Below are 14,054 nucleotides of genomic sequence, written 5' to 3'. Positions count from 1 at the left end.
GGACCAAAATCAGTTATGGTAAAAAATAGCAAAATGTCAGTTTCTTTCACTTCAAATGTTTGATAACTTCTGATTCTTTTTAAGTAGATTATTAAATTGTGATTTTATTTCTAAGTGATAATTTGGACTTTTATTGGCAAAGTGTCAATATTTGTCAGTACAAGTGCTTGAAAGTTTTTCGTAATTTCTAGAAGAAAAAAAAAACTTTTGACTGAGTACATTACAAAGATGTGAACTTAGTTCTAAATAAACATTTAGTGTTTGTGGCAGTACTGTTTGTAATATATTGTATGTTTAGTATGTATGTAGAAATTTCATAAGAATTCAAGTCTCAAAAACTGAAGTTATTATGTATGGTAGTTGTTGATAATAATAGATTTAGTCTTTGTGCAATTTTATCCCCTTGTGCAAAAGTATCTTTGTGCAATTTTGTCCCCTTGTGAAATTTTGTATTCATGTTCAAATTTTGACAGCTATCCAATTTTGAGGATTTCAGAAAAAAAAGAAAGAAAATGTATCAGAATATTCTATTATTATTTAATAAGCTACCTAAATACCACTTATCTAATATATTATGTCGTTTCATCTTGTTATAAGATACTTGTGCGCGGACAAACAAAGGTTAAGACAGGTTTTCCTAACTCATTTTCGAAATCCACCTTGGTAGAAATTTGAAAAAACTGCTCCATTTTCCTAATATCGCCCTATTACTAGTTAACTATGTATTTTTACTTTTATGTTTTTTTTTTCTGCATTACTTATTTACACCATTTAGCTGAAATTGCCCTCAAAATGCAATATTACCCACTTTAGGAAAATATCAATCTAAATCAGTCTAAATTGAGAAGCCCCAGGCTAAATTTGATTAATTTTATGCACAAACCCTGCAAAATGAACAAAAAATTAATTATTACAGATAAAATTTTTACTGATCAAGTAGTAAAATTGGAAAATGCTGTATTATTATTAATAAAAACAGAACTTTTATTAAACTAATGCATAATACTTTTGCTAGTATAAAAAATAATCTCAATTCAAATTACTGTTAAAATCCTATAAGTTGTTTAAAAATAAGAATAAATAGTTTACTGCATAAAAATACAGTATAAACTTTAGTAGTATAACAAAGTTATTTTATTGATTTATATGCATTCAATGTCACTTTTATGAGCTCAAGAATTGAAATATTGACCAAAAATGATATGATCAACATAACTAGTATCAAAATATAATCATTTGAACAGCATAAAATTAAGATATCAAAAAATTGTTATTTGTCTTAAAATATTTATAGAAACATTTAAAGCTATCTTTTTTTTTAAATTTTCTTGAACATTAGACCAAAACATGAAGCTAAAATACTTGAATGAATATCGGCTACATTTTCATCTAGCTTCCAGAAAACTAAAAAACTATTAGAAAAAATGTTTAAATGTTTTTATTAATTTTTTCTGTTATGTTTTTTTCTGTATGCAGTTTCATTGTCGTTTTTAACTGGGCAAAATAAGAAAACAACTCTAACACAAACAATTTTTTTATAAAACCAGTCCAAATTTTGCAGACCTGTTGTTAAATGTACAATCAAGTAAATATTTGGTTTTTTTAGTTTTAACTAATGTATTAGAAATTTTGTAACTTTCTGAACTGTATCTTATAAAAACATCACTTATATTTTCTTTTTGAAAGTAAAAGTCATTACCCAAAGTACTATAACACAAACAATTCTTTATAAAAACCATTTTAATTTTGCAAACCTGTTTTAAAATGTACAATCTAGTACAGGGTAATTGTTATAACTAATGTATTAAAAGTATCACAGTTGTACGAAGTTTGCCTTTAAAAAACTTTATATCTGTCCAGTAAAAAAACAAGTATATCTTGATTCAATGTTTTTATTTTACCACCTGTGTGTTGATGATATTGTTTAGGGTTAATCTACTGTGGTCAAATCCAGACAAAGAATAATAAAACATTATTTTAAGTAGATAAACTGTAGGTTTTTTTATGAAATAAAAGTATCTATAAAATACGTGACTGCTTAGATATTATGTAAGAAAACTTAGAATAGTAGAATGATATACATACTTAAATATCTGTAAACTTGCTAAAATAATTAATTATTGAATACAAATTTAAACAAGGTTTGCCATTCTTGAGCATTTTACTTTTTTATAATCAGTTGTCTACCATTTGACACTTTTTTTGATTGAAATATAAATGTTTGATAAAGTTGAGTACCATCTATAACTTATCTATAAACAGTATAAAAATAATTTGAAATAAATAGTTTTTAAATATACAAAGACTTCCAGATTTAACCTTAAGTTTTAACTTCTGTTTTTTAATAAGAGAACTATTTGTAGTTACTTTAGGAGTATTTAAAAATGAACAATCTAATTTTTAAATAAAATACTTTATTTGATCGAACTTTATAAGTAAATTTGTTTTATGTTTTTGCTTTTTTTTTCACTTATTACAAATCGTAATGAAAATTCGCAATGGTTATAACACATGATTCTAAAGCTCTTACAAAAAGAAACACTTTTTAATTTGCTTCACATGGGGATCAAGTTGTGTGGTAAAATAAGGGTGTGAAGCAACTTCAAGTACCTTATAAGTTATTTTACTTACATTAAAGCATACAACTGTAAGTAATTTTGTCTTAAAGGTGCAAAATCTTAATGCATTATTTGTGTATAAGAGAGGCAGCTAATGTAAGTATATGTGTAATTTGTCAAGCATCAGCATTATTCATTTTATAATGAAAAAAAAAAGCAAATTAGATTCAAAATAAGCTTAGTATTCTGAGTAGGTTTGTATAAAGTTCAACTCAAGTTTTACAGCAATTGTATTTTCTAATAACAAACAGGTTTGTCAAAAAACCTAGAATGCTTAAAAAACCTCGAATTTGACAATTTAGGCAGTAAAACCTTTAAAAAAAAAATCACTAAAATAGCTTAAACTAAAAAATCTTGAATTTAAATAAATTTTAAATGTTAAACAATGAATTTTGTACTATGTACAAAAAATCTATCATATATACAATTATTTTAGTATCAAGTAGAATTTATTTATTATAAACAACATTCAAAGTAGCATTACAGAATCTTTTCAATACTTTTAATCTGTAAAAGACAGTTTTTAACACTTAGTTCTATACTAAAAATGGACAAACAAATTAGTACTTTCAAAAACCGAAAAGAAACTTAACCTTGAGAAATTAACAAAAAAAAAATCTTTGGCAACCTTGAAGAAACTATAAAGGTTTTGTGTAAAGCTGTTAATTTTTTATCAATTGAATGTATGTCATAGTTTTCTTTGAAATTTTGAGAGAAATTTGTTATATTAATTTAGTAAAAATATGGAAAACTTCTCTTAACTGAAGTTTTTAAGATGCTTTAGTATTTACTTAAAATAATTTTAAATTATTTTGTAGTTTGGCTATAATATAATTCTCACATTTTTTATAAACTTAAATGGAAGTATAAGTTTAATCCATTAGTTTTCAATAAAAAAAGTTTATTGTTTTTTATTTTAAAGACATTAGGAAAGGGGGTAAACAAATTTTTTTAGTCTTTTTTATATCAATAACTCAGGTACTGATATATTTAATTGTTTTTTTTTTATTATTATTTGAATTAACTAATAAATAAAAGCAGTTAAAATTTGAGAATTTTATAGGTTCCTTATGGAAGTAGAAAATTAAAAAAGTTAACAACTCTTTTTCTGGTGCATAGCTTTATTAAAACATCTAACAAAACTCAAGTTTCATAGTATTTTTTTTGTCTTCCAACAAAGGCTTTTTGATACAATATCACAGTAGGAAATGAATTGAAATAAAAATCAAAACATTTTAAAATTAAAAAAAAACCTAATAATTGAGTGTACAATTTTAATTTTTAAATTTACCAAGAGTTACAACATTGCTGTTTACTGATTAAAGTTTTTAGTTTTAAAATCATACTTAAGCAATCCAAAATAAGTTTTTTATTAAAATCAATCTCAAAATACCTAATAAAGGTTCTGGTTTTATAAATTTTAATTTTCTTGATTATGTTAGTAAAATTAACGGCATAGGGGGGTTAAACAATTTTTTTCACATTTTGACCTTATTTTATACAGTTTTAACTAAGCTAAAAGATGCTTTTTACAGATTTGCAAAATTCAAAATATTTTTTAAGATATAGCCGGTCAAAGTCGGAGGCTACAATAGGTTTTATAAGGGAGGCGCAAACTAAAACAGCAAATAACTAGAAATCACTAAAAATCAATCTCTTCCTACACTTTTTTAGATAACTACCTCAAATGTTCAGGAAATATTCCTTGCATTATTTAAAAAATTCTGTCGGAACAACATTTAAAAAATAAAATATTTATAACAAAAAAACAAAAAAATAACTATTTCTTACTTTGCTTATTTTTATATATTTTTTTTTTTTTAATTTTTCAAAAATTATTTCCGACATAATTTTTTAAATATATCAGGGAAAACTTCGAAATTTTGAGGTAGTTATCTAAAAAACGTAGGATAAGATTGATTTTTAGTGAATTAGTTTGGCGCCTCCCATAAGGAATCTATTGTTGGCTCCAACTTTGACTGGCTGTATCTCAAAAATTATTTTAAATTTTTTAAGTCTGTAAAAAGCATCTTGCAGCTTAGTAAAATCTGTATATAATAAGATCAAATTGTAAAAAAAGTATTTTACCCCCCTCCCATGCCCTTAACATATATTAGACAATTGCACCATATTCAAACACATGGGTTGTGAAAAATGTTAGATAAACGTAAATACTTTAAGAAAGTTCAATCAGACTGGTAGGCTATCAACGTTCAAAGTTTTATTGTCTCCCTGAGATACATAAAAATAATTGCCTATTAAGATCAGTTTTATCTATGACAGGTTAGTTACTAAAATATTTAGTTGTAACACTTGCACCAGTTTTAGAAAAATTTTAAAAATGTGTTGAAAAGTATTTTATCCAGTTTTTCGAAAAGAATAAAACTAATAACTAATTCCAAAACCAAGAGCAGATATATGGTGTCATAAGAAATTAAAAGCTTTTTCACTAATACTTATTTAGCATTTTCTATATAAGTTTAAAGTTTATATTACATTTGTCCTTACTCTTTTCGTTTGCTCTTAAAAAATTCAGGGTAACTGTTTGTAATTATCAAAATAGTTTTTTTTTTGTCAGTGATATTAGTTTAGAGTTATTTTTATTTTTACCTACAGAAAAGAATGAGAAATATTTTGAAAATTAGTTAGAAACACCCTTTGTTGTTAGTATATAATTTTATTTAATTATAGAATTATGTAGTATTATAAAAAGGAGTCTATGAAATTCTAAATAAAAATGTTTAACAATTACACTTTAATGAAACAATAACAACTGTTAAACTGTTTTGTTAAGCTATCTTATTTACTTCAACAGTTATTTAGTTAAAAAATGCCAGATTATAACCAGAATTTAAGTGACCTTATAACTGATCAGCATATAGCATATGAAAAACTAAAAGAGAGATGTGAGAAACTGGAAACTCAGAACAGTTTTTTGTTAAACAGAAATGAAAAACTTGAGAATGACGTAAAAGAACTAAGGTGAGCATTTAAAGTATTTTAGTGTTTTGTTTAGTTATTTGATATATTGAAATATAGCTTTCTACACAGTTTTTGTGTTAATAAATTTAAACTTCTAACTAAATTTTCAAATTAAATACACATGTTAAAATAACTATCTAAACAAATATTAGATGGTATATGACAAAAGATTTTAAAAGTTTTTATATTAGTTGAGTTTTTTTTATCTTGTGGCTTAAGTCTTCTTTTGTTATTTAAAAAAAAAAATTAAAACTTTCATAAGTCAGTTGTTTAAAAAGTTTTATATTTTTAGTAAATAGTTTTAGTACTAAATTACAACATTTTTTGTTAGATAAGTACAAAATGTGAAGACTTAATTGTTTGTCAATAATGTTTAGGAAATATATATTTAAATTAATTCTTAAACTAAAAACTATGTTAATGAATTTATTACAATTATAGGTAATCTTACATACTGCTCTTACAATTCATTCATGTGTAAAGTGTTTTATAATTTCAAGTAGATTCAAGACCTACAAAATTCAGAAATTACATTTTAATTTAAACTAAATAATTTAATAGAAAAAAAACATTAAATAAAGTTTAACACAATATTAACTATGTTTAAGGAGCAATATGTGCGATATTATAAGGGATGAAAAACAATTCAAACTACTTTAAAAAATTATTAGTGTAAATCATGCAATTGTGTTAAACCTTAATATGTTTTTTGAGATGTATTTTTATGTTTTCATGAGTTTTTTTTTTTTTTTAGGTATTTAAGCTTGATTAACAATAATTTTTTAGCATTTTTCTTATATTTATTAAATTCTTTCAAGATATTTCAAAGCAGACTTAGTTTTGGTCAAAGACCTCTTCAGTGCTTATTTAATCAATTTTTTTTGCTTAATAAGCACTGAAGAGGTCTTTGACCGAAACTGAGTCTGTTTCAAAATATCTTGAAAGAATTATATAAATATAATTTCTCCTCTAGAAGTTGAGATCTTTATATTAGTTTTCGAAAAGTCAAAACATATAGTATTTTTCTCATATTAAATATATGTTGTTTTTTGTTTTTCATAAACTCAGGCTAGTTTTTAGTCACTCCAATTTGCTTTTTTCGCCTCTAAGAGTGGCAATCCTGTAATATATTTATAATATTGTTGACATATAACAATAATTTGAGCAGTAATTTAATGAAAAATGTCAATTGTTCTACTATGACATAATTATTAGTTCAAAATTTATTACTGCAATAAGTACTACCATCTACTTTTTTTTAAAATTTTGCTATGATTAGTTAGTTATAGATAGCACTTATTTAGATGGTTGTACTCTACAATAAGGTTTGGTAACTTTTTTAGTTGGTGGGCCAGACTTACCAGAAAAAGTCATTTTTTGGCCATTTAGTTTGAAATAATTTGGCAAAAAAAAAAAAATTAAGAGCAAAACTATAACAGAAGGATCATTTAATAAGCAATGCTGTTTACTTAACGTCAAGCTAAGGATACATTACATAGTATTCGTTTAAAAAAGCTTAATTTAATTTGTTTAATATGAATATTTTTAGTCTAAATATACAATGCAAGCCAGGTATTTTCTTATTTGCGACAAATCTGGCCTGCAAACTGTATATTGCCCACCTAAAATCTTAATAATTAATATTTATTGGGATTGTTGTTTTTTTGCATAGTTGATATATTCATACTTATAAAAATAATACATATATTCAACACTTTATCTTATATTCTTTTAAGTACTTAAATTTTAGAATTCACTAGAACTGTACTAGTTACAGCACAGAGAAACTTTGTTAGTTTCTAATAAATTGAGTTTTTTTTAAATAGTTTTTCTTATATCTTGGATGTCAATGTAAATTATTTAGTAATATTGTGGAAGTGTCTTTATAACTACTTACTTGCTTCTTACTTAGTTACTAATATACTATGAAAATTAAAATGTACTAAGTTATGAATGTTGTAATAAAGAGTGTTATTTTTTAAGTAACAATTTATTGCTAGTTTTTTTAATGCTTTAATTTTTAATTTTGAATCTCTTGAAAAGTTTAATAAAGATATTTTCTTTGAATTTAACTAAAATCTAATAAAACCCTTAATTAATAAAGTAATATGAAAGACCTTTAAAATGCCAGTTTCAATCTTTTAATTCTCAATTTTTTAACAATACCTAGGAAGATTTTGTACTAAAGATTTACTAAATTTTGTTTTTAAGATGTGAGCTAACTTCACGGTTAATAAAATATTTTAAATATAGTATCTATTGTTAACAACAATTAAAATCTGTAAGTACATTATTTTTTGCAGTATAAATTACTATGAAATTGTTATTAAAGATCGGAAATAACTTAATTTTCAAAGCTCAGCAACGATTATTTTCAAGTTACTGTGATATTAGTGAATCAAAGTTTAATAAGTTGTGCCACAACCTTTTAAAAGTCAAGTCTGAAGTTGATCTCAAGAATGATGATCACAAATGGCCGAAAAACTTACTGCAAGAGCTGGGAGGAAACAAACACAAAGCTTTGGAAAAACTTTCATCAATAGCAGAGAGCTGCAATGAGTATGTGCAACTTTCAGAAGAACTTGTGGAGCTAAACAAAATGTCTGTTGATAGTTCTGACAGTGAGCTTTTAGAAATGGCACAAGAAGATTTAAAGCAAACTAATTATAAAATGCAAGTAGAGAAAGACTCAATAGTATCTCAAATACTTGACACCAGTGAAGTTGATGACATGAACGGACTCATGCTTGAAATAGTTCCAGGGGTCGGTGGCCTGGAAGCTTCGATATTTGCAAATGAGCTATACAACATGTACTCCAACTTCATTCTATCCAACGGTTGTGAATTCGAGCCTGTGGTAACAGAAAGAAACAGTCATGGTTACCTGTTGAAAGCCAGCGTTGTTTGCAAGCCTGGCAACCTTTACCATTTGTTGAGACACGAAGCAGGAACGCACAGAGTACAGAGAGTTCCTGAAACCGAATCAAGAGGAAGAATTCAAACGAGCACAGCAGCGGTTTCAGTGATACCAAAGCACACGAAAAATTTTGACAGCTTAAAATCTAAAGAAGTTAAAACTACTTTCACTTGTTCAGGAGGCCCAGGCGGTCAGCACGCAAACACGAAAGAAACAAAAGTCACACTGACTCACATACCAACTGGCATAACTGTCACCAACTGTGATACAAAATTTCAATTAGATAACTTAAACAGAGCAACGGAAGAACTGACCTACAAAGTAAACCAAATTAAGATTCAAGCTGACAACAAGAAAATAAACAGTGCAAGATTTCAGCACTTGACTCAAATAAGCCGATCGGACAAGGTAAGGACTTACAACTTCCCACAGAACAGAATAACAGATCATAGGTTTCAATTGCAAACTAGGCAAATAGATTCGTATTTCAATGGTGGTAGTAATTTGAATGATTTTTTAGAAAAAGTTAATGAAAAATGGGAGGAGAGTGAAAAGAAGCAAGTTTTGTTGCAACTTGTTGATGAAGTTGTTTCATTTCATTAGCTTGTATAATGCAACTCTAGTGGGTTATTGATACGACTTCGGTAACATTTATTTAATTTTGTTAGGCTAATGTTTGTTAAAATTTTTAATTTTAGTTATTTTTTTTTCTTGTATGTATACAGGCAATTTTTTTGAACATAAAAAACATGTTGATCTTACTAAGCTGAGTATTAAATAAGCAGCACATTTAAAATTTGATTTAAAGTTTATTTATGATGATTTATGAGTTAAAATTTATGATGATTATATATTTCTTTAAAAGTGTTGTATTCAAGTTATAAGTTGTTTCAAACTTTTCACATCTGTAATCTAATTGTAATCTTGTTTAAGTTAAATTAAGAGTTTTTTTAGTTATGTACAGTTTAGTAGAAAAATAAATTGAAATGCAATGTTTTGCAATATTGAACTGCATACCATCAAACTAATCTAGTTACAGTTATAAACATTTTAGTTATATACCAAGTTTTGATTGCTTTTTTATATAGTATCCTAACCTTTAAGAATTGGGATTTATTTTTTTGTTGACTTTATAAGCTTCAAAGACTGTCCATGAACTCATATATAAATTTTTATGTTATTTATACGATTTAGAAAATTGATTCTTAAGTTATGATAGAAATTTTTTTTGATTTATATTTAATAAACTTTAATTGCTTGTTTGCTAATAAGTTAAAATAATAAATAATAGTTTGCTTTAAAGAATTGCTATTATTTTTTATTTATTTTTAGGACTAGTTAACTTTGGATTATCAAAGTGCTTTTCATTTCTTGATTTAAACACATTAGTACTAAAGTAACGACTAGTTTTGATACTGTTATAGTAACATACATACATACATAGTAACAAAAAGAAAAGGCAGTTAACATACCAAATTTATTCTTAATCAATTTATTGAAAGGCGATTCATGTAAAAAAATAATGTCAATAATAAAAAATAATATAATAATAATATTAAGTCTTTGTAAATTTAATGAATAAATTTTTTCTACTAAACAACACAATATTTAAAATTATTCTGGAATTTAGTTTACTTTCTAAAAAACTATTAGTAATAAAAATTGTTTTGTGATTAAATAGTAGTGCATTAATTTTAGATTTGGAAACAGTGCACCTAGTCTAAAGAAACTTTGGGAAGAAAACAATAGGTTGCGATCAAATAATGCTGATTTATATAGAAAGTATCTGGAAGAAAAAACTAAGAATGTATTTTCGAAAAATAAGAATTTTAGTACAAACTTGAAAAAATTAGATACCAAAAGTTTTAAAAACATTGCAAGTTCGTTGCCAGCTAGTAAAAGCATGATTTCACCTAGTCTTATAAAACTTGACACTATCAAAACAAAAAAGTCTGAACAAATAAATAATGTGATAAGTTTATGCAGATCATCTGTAGAATCTTCAAACACTGGCGTTTTTAACAACCTTTTGTTTAACAGCAAGATTAAAAAAAATTCTCAAAGTAACTTGCAAAATTCTTTCCAACATAAAACTTCAGTCAATAATTTTGATAAAAGTATTGATAAATTAGCTGACAGACAATCAGAAATTAAAGAAAAAAATCGTCCCAATATTTCTTTGTCAAACTTAGGTTTAAATGCTCATCCAATAAATGCTAACAAAATTAGTCACTTGTCGGCTGGCGTTTTTCTTATTAGAACTGTTAAAAAAGAAAAAATAAGAACTACAAGTCAATTATCTTCAGCTGTTTCAAATAGTGTTGATAGTGTTGATTTTTTGTTAAATAATAAATTAACTAGTTACAATGACTCGGAATGTACTCAACAAAAAACAACAACTGAAGATAAAAATGATTTAGTGAACGCTAATAGTTCCGATTTGAATTTAAAAGATAAGTCATTTTTTCTTGACAGCAGTGGAAAAACTTCAAGTTTTGATAAAATTTTTAAAAAAGCTACAAAATCTATTCAAAGTGATGTATCCCAAACTGTTTATGATACAAAAGAAACAAATTCTCATTTAAATCATGACACAATACAACCATGTATTCCACTCGAAAAACTTTACAAAAACTGCAATAAAAAATCAAGTAAAAATAACAATGCTAAAGTTACACAACACAATATGACTAACAAAAGCAGACTTATGACAAAATCAACAACAAATTTAAGTGAAAGTTGTGATTTGAATTCACCTTCTATTTTAAAATCTGAACTGACTTCTACTGATAAAACTGCAATCCTATCAACTAATTATGATTTGAATAAGAAAAAAGAAAATTGTGTTGTATTATCAGATATGGAAGACTTTCAAACTGAAAAACAGAACCGGTCTAAAAAAATTAATTCAGTCCTTGCAAAAAAGGATAGCAAAAGAAAAAATCTAAACAAAAATGCTTGCATAAATAAAAATTCAAGGACAAAAACTGAATTTAATTTAAACTCTTCATATGACAAAAGTCTTGAGCCTAAATTCTTGCCAAATTTAACTTGTGATTCAAACGAAAGAAAAATTCACCGAATCAGTCTAACGCGAAAAATTGCTGGAAAAAGACCTTCTAGTTCAAACGAAGTGTCGCCGAGTAAGCTAGCTCGCTTATCAAAGTTAAAAGGTCAAAAGAAAGGATTGGGAAAAGATTTGTTTACAAAAAAAGTAAATGAAAAGCGTGATATAACTAAGGCTTTAGAAAAAATTACAGTTGATAAAAATGAAAACCCGCAAAAAAATCTTGGAAAGTGTAAAAGAAAAGAAACAAAAACACAAAACAACAGCTTTGAAAAGCTAATGAATGACAAAAGTTCAGCTGAACTATTAAACGGACTTAAGCCCAACAGAAAGCGGAGAATTGCTGCTGAAAACTCTCAGGTTAAAACTAAACTACAATTGAATAACCTGTAGCAAGTTGCCATATATGCCATTTTGTTATAGTTTTCAATTAATTCACTTGTGAATAAAATATCAGTTTTGTACGTTTAAAAGTTATCTAAGAAAATTGTTTATAAAACCTAGCTTTATGTAAAGTTGTTATGTAAATAATTTTTACAAAGTTTTTTTTTTAGATCATGACTTCTATGTGTACTATGACCCTTTTTTACAAAATATCAGTCTCATATTCTTTTGCTATTCTAAATAGTTAGTTATTTTGCCGGTTTTTGAATAACTAAAAGTATAGTTATTTTCACGATTTAAAATGTTGAAATTTTTTGGTATTGATTTTGTTTATTCAAACATTTTTTAAGATATCAGACCCAAAAAAAAGCATAACACATTATATTTTTGCTATTTTTGGTGGAAATTATAATCATCAAATAGAGTAGTATAACTATATATACTGTCATAGAACATATTGTTAGTTTTTATTTTGTAAGGTGTTCCATATACTGTTTTATTAAAATTTCTTTCAAGTTTGTTGAATGTTTTAAATGTGGTGTAGTTAAAATAAATGTCACTTTTCTGCTGCTAAATGTTTATTTCCGAGTTCTTACCTAAATTTAGTAATTTTTTTGCTAAACTTTTGTACATTATGAATGTTCTTTTCGAACTGATACTGCATCATTATAGTTTTTTTAATTATATAAAAGTTCATTGTTATTGTAATATTAATTTTTCAGCACAGTAAGAATAAAATCTTCGTTTGAGAATAAATTCAAGTTTTTATATATAGCAATCTTTTAATATAAATATCAAATATCATAAGTTTTCAGACCATAAATCATGCTATGCTTCTTCTTATCTGAAGCTAAGCTGTAAATGTACTTTTAATAGGTCAAAGTCCAAGTATTTTAAGTTTGTCAAATTCAAGATTTAACATATGTAAATTTAGTACTCAGTAATTTATATTAAAAAAAAATATTTTTTAGCTAAACGAAAATAGATAGTATTTTAGTTTAGTTTAAGTTATACCTATACGATATTATTTTTATAGTAGTTATTTACTAAACATTACGTTAACATAATTGAAATTATGTTTGAACCGGTTTCAAATATTTCTTTTAATTTGTTTTTCACGTATCCAATTGTAGTTTTTTCCTTAAAAGCACAGAAGTACTGAACTACCAAATTATTTCGAATAATAGCTACAATGCAACTATATTTGTATATTTAATAATAAAAAAATATCAAATCGACGTTATTTTTGTTCAATCAAAAATATAATCTATCAAATATATCTATCTCCGTAATAACCATTGTATTGATTCTGAATCAGGGTATCCCAAATCCTTTTCAAAACCGCCCCTTTATCAAAAAAATTAAAACTTGCACCCCAAATATCCCGTAAATTGTGCGTAATAAATCTTTTAGCTCTTTAATTCAATCCCCAGAATACCTAGCGTACGTTTTGAACTTCTTGTGAACTATATCTAAGTACCCCTCATCGCTCCTTTACTATTCACGACCCCTCCTTTGGTCCCTTCGCAGCTTATCTCCCCCTGACTTGCTAAGATTGAACCCAAAGGGGGGCATATAAATCACTTTTGGAAACCCTGTACTCAATTAAATCAAAAGTTTTTTTTTACTATTAGCAGAGTTCCAATAAATCATGGAGTTTGACAACTTGTGCAAAAAAATCTGAAGCTTGAGAAATGTTGAAAAAAACCTAGAACTATGAACAATTTTACGTGTCAAATAATTAATTTAGACTAAATATTATATAAAACATTATCTTTTGTGTTCTTTATAACTTAATTTATTATAAAACTTTCAAAGTAGCATTACATAATATTTTTTAGTACTTAAGATAGTTTTATACCTTAGATTTAATTTCAAACTTAGTTGGACCAAAAAAACTTGTACAGTGCATTTTCCTGGTCCTATCATTTTGCTTCGTTTTGTAATTTTGTTCTGATTAGAAGAAACTAATGATTTTAATGAATCGAATCTTTTATATTATTCAATGTATTTAATAAAATGCACGTTTAATCTTCTGTTAATTTAATTTGTTTCTGTATTTTCAACGAACCAAACAATAATAACA

General features: G+C 25.8%; 1 protein-coding gene across 1 annotated transcript; it reads left to right on the top strand.

Moving 5' to 3' along the window:
- The first annotated feature begins 8,083 nt into the window (after window positions 1-8,083).
- LOC145850020 (peptide chain release factor 1-like) lies at window positions 8,084-9,319 on the top strand. The gene has a single exon (XM_082955159.1). It carries the CDS (start codon window positions 8,200-8,202, stop codon window positions 9,118-9,120), a length of 921 nt encoding a protein of 306 aa, XP_082811285.1. The 5' UTR covers window positions 8,084-8,199; the 3' UTR covers window positions 9,121-9,319.
- The last annotated feature ends 4,735 nt before the right edge of the window (window positions 9,320-14,054 follow it).

The sequence above is a fragment of the Thalia democratica genome, chromosome 2, assembly GCF_965202585.1.
Source record: "Thalia democratica chromosome 2, ktThaDemo2.hap1.1, whole genome shotgun sequence".
NCBI lineage: Eukaryota > Metazoa > Chordata > Thaliacea > Salpida > Salpidae > Thalia > Thalia democratica.
This window is presented reverse-complemented; position numbering and strand designations above follow the sequence as displayed.

Coding starts and splice junctions, on each gene's coding strand:
- LOC145850020 (XM_082955159.1), top strand. CDS start 8,200: ATGTCTGTTGATAGTTCTGACAGTGAGCTTTTAGAAATGGCACAAGAA.